At 45.7% G+C, this 15,246-nt stretch overlaps 1 protein-coding gene across 2 annotated transcripts in view; it reads left to right on the top strand.

Moving 5' to 3' along the window:
* Positions 1 to 14,531, top strand: part of LOC130296775 (G protein-activated inward rectifier potassium channel 1-like) — a 62,403-nt gene extending 47,872 nt beyond the window's left edge. The window contains exons 2-3 of one of the 2 annotated variants that reach the window (XM_056548691.1): positions 2,453 to 2,669; positions 13,755 to 14,531. In XM_056548691.1, the coding sequence (XP_056404666.1) occupies positions 2,453 to 2,669; positions 13,755 to 14,356 (819 nt within the window). In that variant the 3' untranslated portion in view covers positions 14,357 to 14,531. Of the gene's footprint in view, positions 1 to 2,452; positions 2,670 to 13,754 lie in introns of those variants that run through there. The other variant, XM_056548692.1, reaches the window with a different exon arrangement.
* The last annotated feature ends 715 nt before the right edge of the window (positions 14,532 to 15,246 follow it).

The following is a 15,246-nucleotide window of genomic DNA, read 5'->3' as shown; positions in this document are numbered from 1 at the left end:
TTTGTTCTCTATGCGGCCCATTTGCTCATGAAGACTTCTTCCAACCATGACCTGCCCCTGCACCTTCCCCACTTTTTCTTATCCCTCCCTGCCCAATATAATGCCTCCCTTGAGTGCCCTGCATAGTATTTGTAAGTTGGGAGGGGAGGGGTAGGGGGATTGGATGTGGGTCGGTAAGTAGATTCCCCCAGTAGGTAGGTAATTTCCCTCCTAAAATTGCTCTAGTAGGTAAGTAATTCCTAACCAATAGGTGGTTTATTTCCCCCCTGAAATACCCCAGTAGGTGGGAATCTACTGTCTCTGGATTTCCCCCCAGTAGGTAGGAAATTTACCCCCAGTAAATAGGTAGGTAAACCCCACCACCACATCCACCATTGATTCCCCAGTAGGCAGGCAATCTATTCCCTCAGTAGGTAGTCCTCCCCACCCAAGGATGCCCCCTGTAGGTAATTTCCGCTATAAGCTCCCCTAATAGATCCTCACTAAAAAAAGAAAAAAACTTTTCTGAAATGTCAAGAATAAAAGGACCAGGCTTGTTCACAAGGAGATAAGCTTCTGGGTCTGGGAGGCCACCATTCATGTTATGTAGTTGGCCAATGTTAATCTAAAGTGTATGACCAGGTTACAAGGGGTCAGCGCAGAGTTGCCCCTGTGGTAAATCCACATTATATCCTGGTGAACTTCCTAGTCCCTTCAGAGGAAGTGAATAAGCCCAGATAAAGGGGAATTTATCCTGAGACAAACTGTGGAGAGAAGTTGGACACGGGCCTTGAGCTACCTTATGACCCTTCAGGGCTTTAGGCTAGGCCTTGATACCTTGTGGCTACCAAAGCTGTACTACTACAATGACCTGCATCCCTCTGTGGGCACTGCAGCACGAAAATGAGTAAGCACCTTTTGGCAACTCACTGGGAGCCAACAAGATACCTTATATACCTGTCATGTCTTTCTTGGCCTGTGTTCACACGCAGCTATTGGTTTGGTTGTGTGTGAACAGTTTTATGTTCCCTGTTCAGTGAATAGTTAAAAGCCTTTGGCTTTTCAACCAATGGCTCTTAGGGTGTGTCTGCTTAAGATCAGCTCTGTCTAGCCTCAGTGCTGGTGATTACAGACTTACACATGGACATGATGCTATGGAGCTCTTGGTGAAACACTCCTTGTTTGAGCTTTTAATCTGCTATCTCTGTTTTAGCATGCACCTTGCATTTATCTTTTATATATTCTGGGCTTTTACCCATGGTTAGATAGCATGCTTTTAGTAGATTTTAATCTGTGTTTGTATAGTCGGTTTTAAGATTTGTATGTCCTTTCTGCTTTTTATCTGTTCACACTGTGTTTTCTCCTGATATCCTGTTTGGTTGATCTGATCTTTGTCCATTGTACTTGTATCTGTTTGCGTACAGTGTCCTATGTTCCTGGAGTCTGTTCAGACTCATCTGTTTTCCTGTCTTGTGTTCAGTGTGAACAGTGTTCTATAATTCGGTTTCTGTTTTGGGTTCAGTGTGAACTGTGTTCTATAATTATATCCTGTTGTATCCGTTTTCGAGTTGTAACTAGATATCCCTTTTACCGGTCCATGGGGAAATTGATCCTGTGTCTACTGGAGGTTTAGGGATTGTGAATATTCCTTTTTAGCGATAGATCCCGTTTACCTGTCCGTGGGGGCTCAGAAGGGATTGTTATTCCTGTGTCTACCGGAGGTTGTCTAGGGGATTATGCTATATTCCTGTCTGTTCCTGGAGTCTGTTCAGACTCATCCATTTTCGTGTCTGGTGTTTTGAACTCTATCTGTTTATTAGTTCATGATTTCAGATCTTTGGAGTTTTTGTACATGCACTGATCATAGAGTACATGATCACTTAGCTTTACCATTGGTCTATAAGTGTCCTCTGTGCTGCTCACTGATCTGTTCCCTCTGAACTTATAAACAGAGTTCTATGTTCCTTTTATGTTTCTGGCATGTGACCGACTGTTTATTAGTATGTGTTTTTAGGCCCCTGCACTTTACTTCAGGGAGGGACCGGCACCCAGTTGTCGATCCACCGTTTAGGGTGAATGGGCAAGTAGGCAGGGAGAGCGGATTTAGGGTCAGTTTAGGGCTCACTCTCCCTGTTCCCTGGTCGGTCCCTGACAATACCCTCTTATAGAAGTGAACTCTGTTGGACTACATATGTACATAGAGTGTGATGGGACATTTTTTGCCACCATTTTTTCTTATGGGTTAATATGCAATGTGATAAAACAGACCTCCACATGCCTGCGTGTGAAATGGCCTAGAGGGGTACGGTAGGGATCTATGATGGGCCTATGTTATGGAGCCATATCTGTAATGAATTATAAATGACACCAGGCACCAGATGGGACAATCATTTGCTCTGCTCATTACTTTGATTCGTATTATAGGGATAATTTCTGGTATGATTTAGTATTTAATATTTGCATTGTTTCTCAGTCCAGACAGACCCCAGAAGGTGAATTCCTGCCGCTTGACCAACGTGAGCTGGATGTGGGATTTGGAACCGGAGCGGATCAGCTGTTCCTGGTTTCTCCGCTAACTATCTGCCACGAGATCAACTGCCGGAGCCCGTTCTTTGATCTGTCCCAGAAATCACTGCGGAGCGAGCAGTTCGAGATAGTTGTCATTCTGGAAGGCATCGTCGAAACCACAGGTGAGAATTAAGGGAATCATAATATTTCCATGAGCTTGAAGCTCCAGAAAAGAGCAGAACGCATGTGAACTCAGCCGGTCAATAATTCATGATTTAACTCGGGGAATATGATATGAATAAAGAGAAGGGGAAGAGGGAAGAGAAGAGGGAGCCAGAGGTGTACGAAAAAGGCAGAGAGAGTGAGACGGGGGAGTGCGACAGAGGAAACAGGCCAGATAGAAGAAAGGGGGCTAGGGTGAATAAAGGGCTTTTTACATGGTGGGAGTATTGGTCGGATGGGCCAATTATTGCCCCATGTAAAGGACTCAGCCAGTGACCAACCAATGACCGTTCGTCAGCTGATCGCAGGGACTGTGCGGCAACAAAAATCATTGTTAGTCGGCTGATGACAATGATGTAAGTGAATGGCTGCACAAACAATTCGGCCATCATGTCCTAGTGTTTACCTATTGGGCACGTGAGTTGGGTTGTCGAACATTAGTGACTTATTGTCATTTGTTTTGTTTTCATGGTGTTCAGCGCTACTTTTTTGTTATTCAATCACTTATCCTGTCCTTTGGCTGTGAGTAAGGGGTTAACCGGTACACTTTATATAGGCCCATACCCTTTGCATTGGACAAATTATAGATTGGGGGAGGAGTTTGCCCAAAACTTCCTAAAAGAGAGGAAACTAGTTTAGTCTAATGTAGAGGAAAATACTCTAGCTCCCTCATTGGACTAAAATACAGCTTGGTTTGGTTTGAGCTGCTCCTGTGGAGAATCCATATTATATCCTGATGACCTGATGAAGGGGAATTTATCCTCAGAGACTGAAACTAGAGGTCTTAAAGGGGTACTCCACCCCTAGACATCTTATCCCCTATCCGCTGGGGACCCCCCGCGATCTTGGTTGCACCACCCCAGATATCTGGTGCACGGAGCGAACTTCGCTCCGTCCCCGATGACTGGCGATTTGGGGCAGAGGCTCTTGACATCACGATCATGCCCTGCTCGTGATGTCACGGCCATGCCCCCTCAATGCAAATCTATGGGAGGGGGCATGACGCCCCCTCCCATAGACTTGCATTGAGGGGGCGTGACCATGACGTTACGGACGGGGCGCAACTGTGACATCAAGAGCCTCTGGCGCTGCACTCGACGCTCTAAACGAGCACTGGGTGCAGCACAGAGATCGCGGGGGTCCCCAGTGGCGGATCCCAGCAATCAGACATCTTATCCAAAGGAGTACCCCTTTAAACAACCTTCAGGGCTTTAGGCCAGGCCTTGATACCTTGTGGCTTACTAAACTATCCTGTACTGAGACCTGCATCCCGCAGTAGGGCCTTGCAGCACAAAAGTGAGTAAGCACCTTTTGGTTATTCACTGGAAGCCAACTAAGTGCAGTATATACCCTCTTTAGTGAAAAGAACCCAGGACTAGTGCTGTATTTAAGGCTAGAGCGAGTTTCTATAACTCCTATATCCCACCACACTACCTGAAGGGTGACCCCCCTTCTCCAGCCATATCTGTTATTTGCGACTAAGAGAGTGTGCCTCCGATATTGTGGCAGAGTTACATGTTTCTATGTGAAGAATGTTTTATCATGCACATGTCTGGCTTAATCGCTGGACCACAAAGGCATCCCAAATATCAGCTAATTGGACACTTAACAGGATGTGCCCAGGGGAACTATCACCATCTGTACCAGCTGTGCAGTCCCGCTTTCCTGTGCCAGCCTATGGAGTGTAAAACGCCCTTGGGAAAGCCCTCGTTCCAGCATGATAGCTACCATGACTGGCGTGGAACTAAAAGTCCCAGTGAGCCCACAATTTCCCCCATTCACTTTGCTCCCTCTAGGCTGCCTCATGTAAAGAATCCATTTAACGAGTCCCAATCTACTGGACCGGTGCTCGTATCTTGCAGATGTCTACCTGTCCATAAGGACTCTATGAAACACGGTCAAGGCAAAGGTCTACTGCTCCACTAAAAGTATTTACAGTTCAAATCTAAGTAGAAAGATGGGCAGGGCTTGTATGGAGGGTGAAATATAGAGAATATGTACATAGTGGCCCAGATTTCTCAATCCGCTCAAAACCGAAGCTGGCTATTTTTTGGCCATAGCAACCAATCACAGCTCAGCTTTCATATCTTAAAAGGGTACTCCGCCCCTAGACATCTTATCCTTTGGATAGGGGATAAGATGTCGGATCTCCCTGCTGCACCCGGCGTTTGTTTAGAGCATCGGGAGCAGCGCTGTAGGCTCGTGATGTCACGGTGACGCCCCCTCAATGCAAGCCTATGGGAGGGGGCGTGACGGCCAAACAAAAAATAAGATTAATTTTTTGGGATTGACCACAGGTCCTCTTTAAAATGAATTACTTTTCAGAAAGTGGGATGTTTCTTTTAAGCTCCTGACAGCCTATCTTCTGCCTGTCCAGTTTATGAGGCATCATCTCTGATGTCATGTACAAGTCAGCCAGGAATTGCTCTGACCTTTAAAGGGGTACTCCAGTGGAAAATGTTTTTTTTTTTTTTTTTTATCAACTGGTGCTAGAAAGTTATACAGATTTGTAAATTACTTCTAATTCAAAATCTTAATTCTTCCAGTACTTATCAGCTGTTGTATGCTCCACAGGAAGTTGTGTAGTTCCTTCCAGTCTGACCACAGTGCTCTCTACTGACACCTCTGTCCATGTCAGGAACTGTCCAGAGCAGGAACAAATCCCTATAGCAAACCTCTCCTGCTCTGGACAGTTCCTGACATGGACAGAGGTGTCAGTAGAGAGCACTGTGGTCAGAGTGGAAAGAACTACACAACTTCCTGTGGAGCATACAGCAGCTGATAAGTACTGGAAGGATTAAGATTTTTAAACAGAAGTAATTTACAAATCTGTATAACTTTCTAGCACCAGTTGATTAAAAAATTTTTTTTTCCACTGGAGTACCCCTTTAAAGGTCAGAGCAATTCCTGGCTGACTTGTACATGACATCAGAGATGATGCCTCATAAACTGGACAGGCAGAAGATAGGCTGTCAGGAGCTTAAAAGACACATCCCACTTTCTGAAAAGTAATTCATTATAAAGAGCCTTTTTAGCCTCTGGTGCCGTTTCCATTGCTGTATTTTTTTTTTCTCGCCACGTCTACCAATTCATGAGATAAAGGAATTTTACTACTTAGTTCAGAGGTCTCCAACCCAATCCTGGAGTCCGGGATTTTAAGTTTTCCCTGTTCTATTCCAATGGAGTTACTGAAAAAAAGCAGAATGTTGGTGGGTTTTAATGGGGCACTCCGACCCTAGAGATCTTATCCCTGATCCAAAGTATAGGGGATAAGATGTCTGATCGTGGGGGTCCTGCAGTGGGGACCCCCTGCAATCTCTGTGCAGCACCCGGCATTCGTTTAGAATGCAAGGTGTGGGCTGAAGGCCACACCCCTCGTGACATCATGCCACGCCCCCTCAATGGTAGTGTATGGGAGGGGCGTAGCATCTGTCACATAGACTAACATTGAGGGGGTGTGGTGTGACATCACGAGGGAGGCATGACCGACCGTGACGTCATGACCCCCGCAGCCCGCACCCAGCATACAGAACTAAATGTTCCGAACGCTGGGGCAGCGGAGTACCCCTTTAAGTGGTTACTCTGCCCCTAAATATCTTATCCCCCTATAAAAAGAATAGGGGATAAGATGTCTGATTGCGGGGGTCTGGCCCCTGGGACCCCCTGTGAACTATGGCAGGACCCCCCAGTCCTCCAGTGGATGGAGTGAACTCCTCTTCCAGGTTCAGAACCCTGTAGTGCTGTCCTGCAGATTAGACATTTTATTCCCTATTTTTTGGATAGGGGCATAGTACCCCGATAATGATTAAAGGGGTATTCGTGTCACTCCTTATGCGTTAACCCCTTAAATGGGCACTCTCATTTAAACTAATTTGTTGCTATTGCACTCCTTATGGTAAATAAAAAAAGATTTCTAATATACTTTGTTTAAAAAAAATGAAGTTTTCTATGTTTTATTTGTGCTTAAAAAAGCTCAAGAGCACATTTTCCCCCATCTCATACACAGACTTAGGACCGAAGTCCAAGCACAGGAAGTGCAGCCTGGAGTGCTGTGTAAATGAAAAAAAAAAAGTTTTCACTAAAGTGCAGTTTTTTCCCCAAATTTTTAGAAAGGGTAATGGGAGAAAATGCCCCCCAAAATTTGTAACCCCATATCTTCTGAATATGGAAATACCCCATGTTAGGACGTAAAATGCTCTGCGGGCGAACTACAATGCTCAGAAGAGAAGGAGTCACATTTTGCTTTTGGAAAGCAAATTTTGCTGAAATGGTTTTGGGGGGGGGGGGGGCATGTCGCATTTAGGAAGCCCCTATGGTGCCAGAACAGCAAAAATACCCACATGGCATACTATTTTGGAAACTACACCCCTCAAGGAACGTAACAAGGGGTACAGTGAGCCTTAACACCTCACAGGTATTTCACGACTTTTTGTTAAAGTTGGATGTGTAAATGAAGAAAAATGTTTTTTCATTAAAATTCTGTTTTTTCCCCAAATTTTACATTTTTACAAGGAGTAATAGGAGAAAATTACCCCCAAAATTTGTAACCCCATTTCTTCTGAGTATGGAAATACCCCATGTGTGGACGTCAAGTGCTCTGCGGTCGAACTACAATGCTCAGAAGAGATGGAGCACCATTGAGCTTTTGAAGAGTGAATTTGTTTGGAATGGAAGTCGGGGGCCATGTGTGTTTACAAAGCCCCCCGTGCTGCCAGAACAGGGGACCCCCACATGTGACCCCATTTTGGAAACTACACCCCTCATGTAATGTAATAAGGAGCATTTACACCCCACTGGCATTTGACAGATCTTTGGAACAGTGGGCTGAGCAAATGAAAAATAAAATTTTTCATTTTCACGGACCACTGTTCCAAAAATCTGTTAGACCCCTGTGGGGCGTAAATGCTCACTGTAACCCTTATTACATTACATGAGGGGTGTAGTTTCCAAAATGGGGTCACATGTTGGGGGGTCCACTGTTCTGGTACCATGGGGGCTTTGTAAACACATGTGGCCTTCAATTCCAGACACATTTTCTCTTCAAAATCCCAATGGCGCTCCTTATCTTCTGAGCATTGTAGTTCACCCGCAGAGCACTTTACATCCACATATGGGGTATGTTCTTACTCAGAATAAATTTGGCTACAAATTTTGGGGGGCTTTTTTCCTATTTTCCCTTGTGAAAATAAAAAATATAGGATAACACCAGCATTTTAGTGAAAAACATTTTTTTTTTCGTTTTCCCATCCAACTTTAATGAAAATTCGTCAAACACCTGTGGGGTGTTAAGGCTCACTATACCCCTTGTTACATTCTGTGAGGGGTGTAGTTTTCAAAATGGGGTCAAATGTCGGTATTTATTTTTTAGCGTTTATGTCAGAACCGCTGTTATATCAGCCACCCCTGTGCAAATGTACATGGTGCGCTCTCACTCCTGAGCCTGTTGTGTGCCCATAGAGCATTTTACGCCCACATATGGGGTATTTCCATACAAACTTTGGGGGTATTTTTTTCCTTTTACCTCTTGTGAAAATAAAAAGTAAAGGACAACACCAGCATGTTAGCGTAATTTTTTTTTTTTTTACACTAACAGGCTGGTGTAGACCCCAACTTTTCTTTTTCATATGGGGTAAAAGGAGAAAAAGCCCCCAAAATTTGTAGTGCAATTTCTCCCGACTACGGAAATACCCCATATGTGGCCCTAAACTGTTTCCTTGAAATGCGACAGGGCTCCGAAGTGAGAGAGCGCCATGCGCATTTGAGGACTAAATTTGGCATTGCATAGGGGTGGATATAGGGGTATTCTATGCCAGTGATTCCCGAACAGGGTTCCTCCAGCTGTTGCTAAACTCCCAGCATGCCTGGACAGTAAGTGGCTTTCCGGAAATGCTGGGAGTTGTTTTGCAACAGCTGGAGGCTCCGTTTTGGAAACACTGCCGTACAATACGTTTTTCATTTTTATTGGGGGGGACAGTGTAAGGGGGTGTTTATGTAGTGTTTTACTCTTTATTAGGTGTTAGTGTAGTGTAGTGTTTTTAGGGTACATTCACACTGGCGGGTGTACAGTGAGTTTCCCACTAGGAGTTTGCGCTGTGGCGAAAAATTTGCCGCAGCTCAAACTTCAAGCAGGAAACTTACTGTAAACCTGCCCGTGTAAATGTACCCTGTACGTTCACATGGGGGGGGGGGGGGGGCAAACCTCCAGCTGTTTGAAAACTACAACTCCCAGCATGTATTGACGGACCATGCATGCTGGGAGTTGTACTTTTGCAACAGCTGGAGGCACACTGGTTGGAAAACCTTCAGTTAGGTTCTGTTACCTAACTCAGGATTTTCCAACCAGTGTGCCTCCAGCTGTTGCAAAATGTCAACTCTCAGCATGTACTGATCGCCGAAGGGCATGCTGGGAGATGTAGTTATGCAACAGTTGAAGGTACGCAACTACAACTCCCAGCATGTTGAAACAGCTGTTTGGGCATGCTGGGACTTGCAGTTTTGCAACATCTGGAGGGCTACAGTTAAGAGACCACTGCACAGTGATCTTCAAACTGTGGTCCTCCAGATGTTGCAAAACTACAAATCCTAGCATGCCCAGACAGCAAACTTCTGTGTGGGCATGTTGGGAATTGTAGTTTTGCAACATCTGGACGGCTACAGTTTAGAGACCACTGTATAGTGGTATCAGACTGTAGCCCTCCAGATGTTACTAGGCAACTCATCGGCTTCCGTAGGATCCAGGGAGCCGCATCGCCGTCCTCTTCTTCCGTCGATCCCCGCCGCCGATCGCCGCCGTTGATGGGTAAGTGGATCTTCGGCGCTGGCCCTCTGTCGGTTTCTCCGTTCTGCCCCGCCTACTGTGGGTGGGCCGAACAAGGGAAACCAAAAGTTAACCTCCCTGCCCCCGATCTGCTATTGGTCGTCGCTTCTTGACGACCAATAGCAGGGATAGGAGGGGTGGCACCCGTCACCTCACTCCTATCCCTTCAGGGGGATCGTGGGTGTCTTGGACAACCCCGATCCCCCTTATATTCCGGGTCACAGGGTCACCATAGACCCGTATGACCCGGAATTGGCGCAAATCGCCGACATGGGGGAGTCTGATGACCCCCCTTGGCATTTGCGCAGGGTGCCTGCTGATAGTTATGAGCAGTCACCCCGATCCCTGCCCGGCACGCGTCGGGAACCGAAATTCCCACGGGCATACGGGTACGCCCTGGGTCCTTAAGTACCAGGGACCGAAGGCGTACCTGTACGCCCTGTGTCCCTTTGTGGTTAAAGGGGTATTCCAGTGAAAAACTTTTTTTTTTTTTTTCATATCAACTGGCTCCAGAAAGTTAAACAGATTTGTGAATTACTTCCATTAAAAAATCTTAATCCTTCCAATAATTAACAGCTGCTGAAGTTGAGGTGTTCTTTTTTGTCTGATAACAGTGCTCTCTGCTGCTATCTCTGCTTGTCTCGGGAACTGCACAGAGTAGAAGAGGTTTGCTATGGGGATTTGTTTCTACTCTGAACAGTTCCCGAGACAGGTGTCATCAGAGAGCGCTTAGACAGAAAAGAACAACTCAACTTCAGCAGCTCATAATTATTGGAAGGATTAAGATTTTTTTAATAGAAGTAATTTACAAATCTGTTTAACTTTCTGGAGCCAATTGATATTTTTTTTCCTGGATAACCCCTTTAAGGATTGGGTTGGGGACCACTGATCTAGTGCCTTTAGTAAATAGTAACTTTATTACAAAATAGGGGTGGCTTCTAGGCTCACCTGGGCACCCGTGCCTATTATAAGTTTTTGATTGACCACGGGTCCTCTTTAAAGTTGCTTTTTTTTGGAAATATTTTGGTGAAAGCACTATTAATTTGGTCCAAAATATAACCCTTTAAAGGAATACTGTAGTGGAGAAGAACTTATCCCCTATCCAATCATCTCTAAGGGGCCCCATCAGTCCGCTATAAGGGGGTGTGTCCGTCCCCAGCATGAAGCGGCGTCCGACACGCCCCCTCAATTTATCCCATAGAGATACATGGAGGGGGTGTGTCACCCGCCACATCATGCAGGGACAGAACGCTCCCTTTCTGCGGACTGCCGGGGCCCCATACAGGAGATCGTGGGGGGTCCCAGCGGTCGGACCCCCCCCCCCCTCGATCTATAACTTATTTTCCACTACAGTACTCCTTTAAAGGGGTATTCAAGGGAAAAAAAAAATTCAATCAACTGGCTCCAGAAAGTTAAACAGATTTGTAAATTACAGAATTTTATAACCAGCGCTTAAAGGGGTTGTGCGCTGCCCTGCAGTTCGGAGCTCCGGAAGTTCATTACTCCGAACGCTGTGTGCGGGCTTCCGTGTTCGCGGCCGCCGGGCGTGACGTCACGCCCGGCTCCTCGCCCGCCCCCTCGTGACATCTCGCCCGCCCCCTCGTGACGTCACGCCAGCCCCCTCTACCAAAGTCTATGGGGAAGGGGCCGTGACAGTGGTCGCGCCCCCTTCCCATAGACTTTCGTTGAGGGGGCGAGCGAGACGTCGCGAGGGGCCGTGCGTGACGTCATGCCCGGCGGCTGCAAACACGGAAGCCCGCACACAGCGTGCGGAGTAATGAACTTCCAGACGCTGTGAGCGGAGCTCCGAACTGCAGCGCAGCGCACAACCCCTTTAATGAGACGTAAAAGGTTGTGAGTATACAATGTACAAGGATTGTTACTCACACGTATCTTCTTTGTAGCGAGTGCGTCTTTATATCTTGCAATGTCCCGCAGCTCCTGGGTGTACCCAGGAGCTGCGGGACATTGCAAGATATAAAGACACACTCGCTACAAAGAAGATACATGTGAGTAACAATCCTTGTACATTGTATACTCACAACCTTTTACGTCTCATTAAGCGCTGGTTATAAAATTCTGTAGTTCTTTATAAGCAATGGGAGATTGAACAAACCCCCTCTTGTTTTATATCAGTGACATATAGGGAATCATACTAAACCTAGCAGCTAGTGAGCAACGGCCACATACCATAGAGAAGCGCCTAAGCATTTTTTTTATTTATTATACAGATTTGTAAATTACTTCTATGAAAAAATCTTAATCCTTCTAATAATTATCAGCTGCTGAAGTTGAGTTGTTCTTTTCTGTCTGAAAACAGTGCTCTCTGCTGACATCTCTGCTTGTCTCGGGAACTGCACAGAGCAGAAGAGGTTTGCTATGGGGATTTGCGTCTTCTCTGGACAGTTCCCGAGACAGGTGTCATCAGAGAGCACTTAGACAGAGAAGAACAACTCAACTTCAGCAGCTCATAAGTACTGAAAGGATTAAGATTTTTTTTAATGGAAGTAATTTAACAATCTGTTTAACTTTCTGGAGCCGGTTTATATATATATATATAAAAAAGTTTTTACCTGGATAACCCCTTTAATGCTTTTTACATAAAGCGACACCTCTTCTGGTCTCCTTTGTGGGACAGTCCTGTATAACAATGGATTGTGTATCTCTGAAATGACTTTGCAGATCGCTAGGATAATATAAAGAGGGAAACCTCTCCAGAAGACCATCCCCTTATCCACACTAGACCTCTTGTGAACGATTTTCAGTCCATCATACATGATGCACAGCGCCCATAGACCACCCCAATAAAATACCACTTTTCCATGCAATTCTGGGTGCTCAGGTCCGGCTCTGCCTATAGGCAAAATAGGCAGCTGCCTAGAGCGAACTCTTCATGGGGGCGCCGCTCTGCCCACAAGAATAAAGTTAATCAGCATCCGAAGAACCTGTCCATCCAGCTAAACCCTGCCCCCCCAGTAGTAAGAAGATTACATGGGGAGAAGGTTTGTTACAGTGTGTCACCCCAGTAGTAAGGAGATTACATGAGGAGGAGGTTTGTTACAGTGTGTCACCCCAGTAGTAAGGAGATTACATGAGGAGGAGGTTTGTTACAGTGTGTCACCCCAGTAGTAAGGAGATTACATGAGGAGGAGGTTTGTTACAGTGTGTCACCCCAGTAGTAAGGAGATTACATGAGGAGGAGGTTTGCTACAGTGTGTCACCCCAGTAGTAAGGAGATTATATGAGGAGGAGGCTTGTTACATTGTCACCCCCGTCGTAAGGTGATTACATAAGGAGGGGGTTTGTTACAGTGTGTCACCCCAGTAGTAAGGAGATTACATGGGGAGGAGGTTTGTTACAGTGTGTCACTCCAGTAGTAAGGAGATTACATGAGGAGAAGGTTTGTTACAGTGTGTCACCCCAGTAATAAGGTGATTACATAAGGAGGAGGTTTGTTACAGTGTGTTACCCCAGTAGTAAGGAGATTACATAAGGAGGAGGTTTGTTACAGTGTGTCACCCCAGTAGTAAGGAGATTACATGAGGAGGGGGTTTGTTACAGTGTGTCACCCCAGTAGTAAGGAGATTACATGAGGAGGGGGTTTGTTACAGTGTGTTACCCCAGTAGTAAGGAGATTACATGAGGAGGGGGTTTGTTACAGTGTGTTACCCCAGTAGTAAGGAGATTACATGAGGAGGAGGTTTGTTACAGTGTTCCACCCCAGTAGTAAGGAGATTACATGAGGAGGAGGTTTATTACAGTGTGTCACCCCAGTAGTAAGGAGATTACATGAGGAGGAGGTTTGTTACAGTGTGTCTCCCCAGTAGTAAGGAGATTACATGAGGAGGAGTATTGTTACAGTGTGTCACCTCAGTAGTAAGGAGATTACATGAGGAGGAGGTTTGTTACAGTGTGTCACCCCAGTAGTAACGAGATTACATGAAGAGGGGGTTTGTTACAGTGTGTTACCCCAGTAGTAAGGTGGGGCCTTTCAAAGGGTAGAGCCAATGGGCGGGGTCAAGGGGTGGCAAAATTAGCTTTCACCTAGGGTGGCAAAAATCCTTGCACCAGTCCAGTGGGTGGTCGTCTCAAAGAGGTGGATGTGATGAGAATAACAAATACTCCCGGCCCCATGACATGAGTTAGACATGAACACTGTTGTTTTTCCCAATAAGTAAGTGAACCCTCAGCTTTCAGTGGATCTAATAAAGCATTGACTATCTTACAGGAATGACGTGCCAAGCGAGAACATCTTACACAGAGGACGAAGTGCTTTGGGGACACAGATTCCTTCCGGTCATGTCTCTAGAGGAAGGCTTTTTTCGAGTAGACTACTCCCAGTTTCACGCTACCTTCGAAGTCCCGACCCCCTACTATAGCGTAAAGGAACAAGAGGAGAAACAATCCCCCAGCTCCCCTCTAAACTCTCTGTGCAGTGATAAATATCACCGAGAAAGGGTCTGCTCTCTAGACTACCTCAACGTCTTCGAAGTCGGTAGCAGTCTACTTCCCACCAAGCTCCAAAAACTGGGCCGGGGCAATGACCAAACCCAAGGGAAACTCCTACGAATGTGCAGCCCTAGTGTGGAGAGAGCGTGCAGCACCGGGGATCTGCCACTAAAGATACAGCGGATCACGGTTTCCACGTGCGAAGACAGTGCGGAGAGTACGCCGCTGAAATACTTCAAGGTCAAACCCGAGTGTATGACCCAATCTACGGGAAACCTCCAGCTCCAGAAGAAGACGCAGGGCATGATGACCCTCGGGACAATGCTGGATAGTAACCTACCCGCCAAGCTGAGGAAAATGAATTCTGGCTGCATCAGCTAAATCTATAGGAACCGAAGTTTGTGGAGTGGAGACAAAAACTTTAAAAAAAAATTATAAATGGCCTTAAACTTTGTGACGAGAAGAGACTTTCACTGTTCTACTAGATTTTTTTGTCATAAAACCATCGTTTTCAACATTAAAGGGGTATTCCAGGAAAAAACTTTTTTATATATATATATATATATATATATATATATATATATATATATATATATCAACTGGCTCCAGAAAGTGAAACAGATTTGTAAATTACTTCTATTAAAAAATCTTAATCCTTTCAGTACTTATGAGCTTCTGAAGTTAAGGTTGTTCTTCTCCGTCTAAGTGCTCTCTGATGACACCTGTCTCAGGAACCGCCCAGTTTAGAAGCAAATCCCCATAGCAAATCTCTTCTAAACTGGGCGGTTCCCGAGACAGGTGTCATCAGAGAGCACTTAGACAGAAAAGAACAACCTTAACTTCAGAAGCTCATAAGTACTGAAAGGATTAAGATTTTTTGATAGAAGTAATTTACAAATGTGTTTAACTTTCTGGAGCCAGTTGATATATATAAAAATGATTTTTTCCTGGATAACCCCTTTAAAGGGGTACTCCACAGCCCCAGTGTTCGAAACATTTTGTTCAGAACGCTGGGTGCGGGGGTCGTGATGTCACACCACACCCCTCAATGCAAGTCTATGGGAGGGGGCGTGGCAGTCGCCACGCCCCCTCCCATAGACTTGCATTGAGGGGTGTGGTGTGACATCCCGAACCCCCGCACCCAGCGTTCGGAACAAAATTTTCCAAACACTGGGGCAGTGGTTTAACCCTTTAAGGTTGCGTTCACACGCTATTTGTTTTTGCGGGTTTTCCGCTGCGTATTTGAAAGTGGGCGGGCTCTTCTCGGGTGT

Source organism: Hyla sarda, chromosome 12 (genome assembly GCF_029499605.1).
Source record: "Hyla sarda isolate aHylSar1 chromosome 12, aHylSar1.hap1, whole genome shotgun sequence".
Taxonomy (NCBI): Eukaryota; Metazoa; Chordata; class Amphibia; order Anura; family Hylidae; genus Hyla; species Hyla sarda.
Note: the sequence above shows the minus strand (reverse complement) of the source record. Positions and strands in the feature narration are given on the sequence as shown.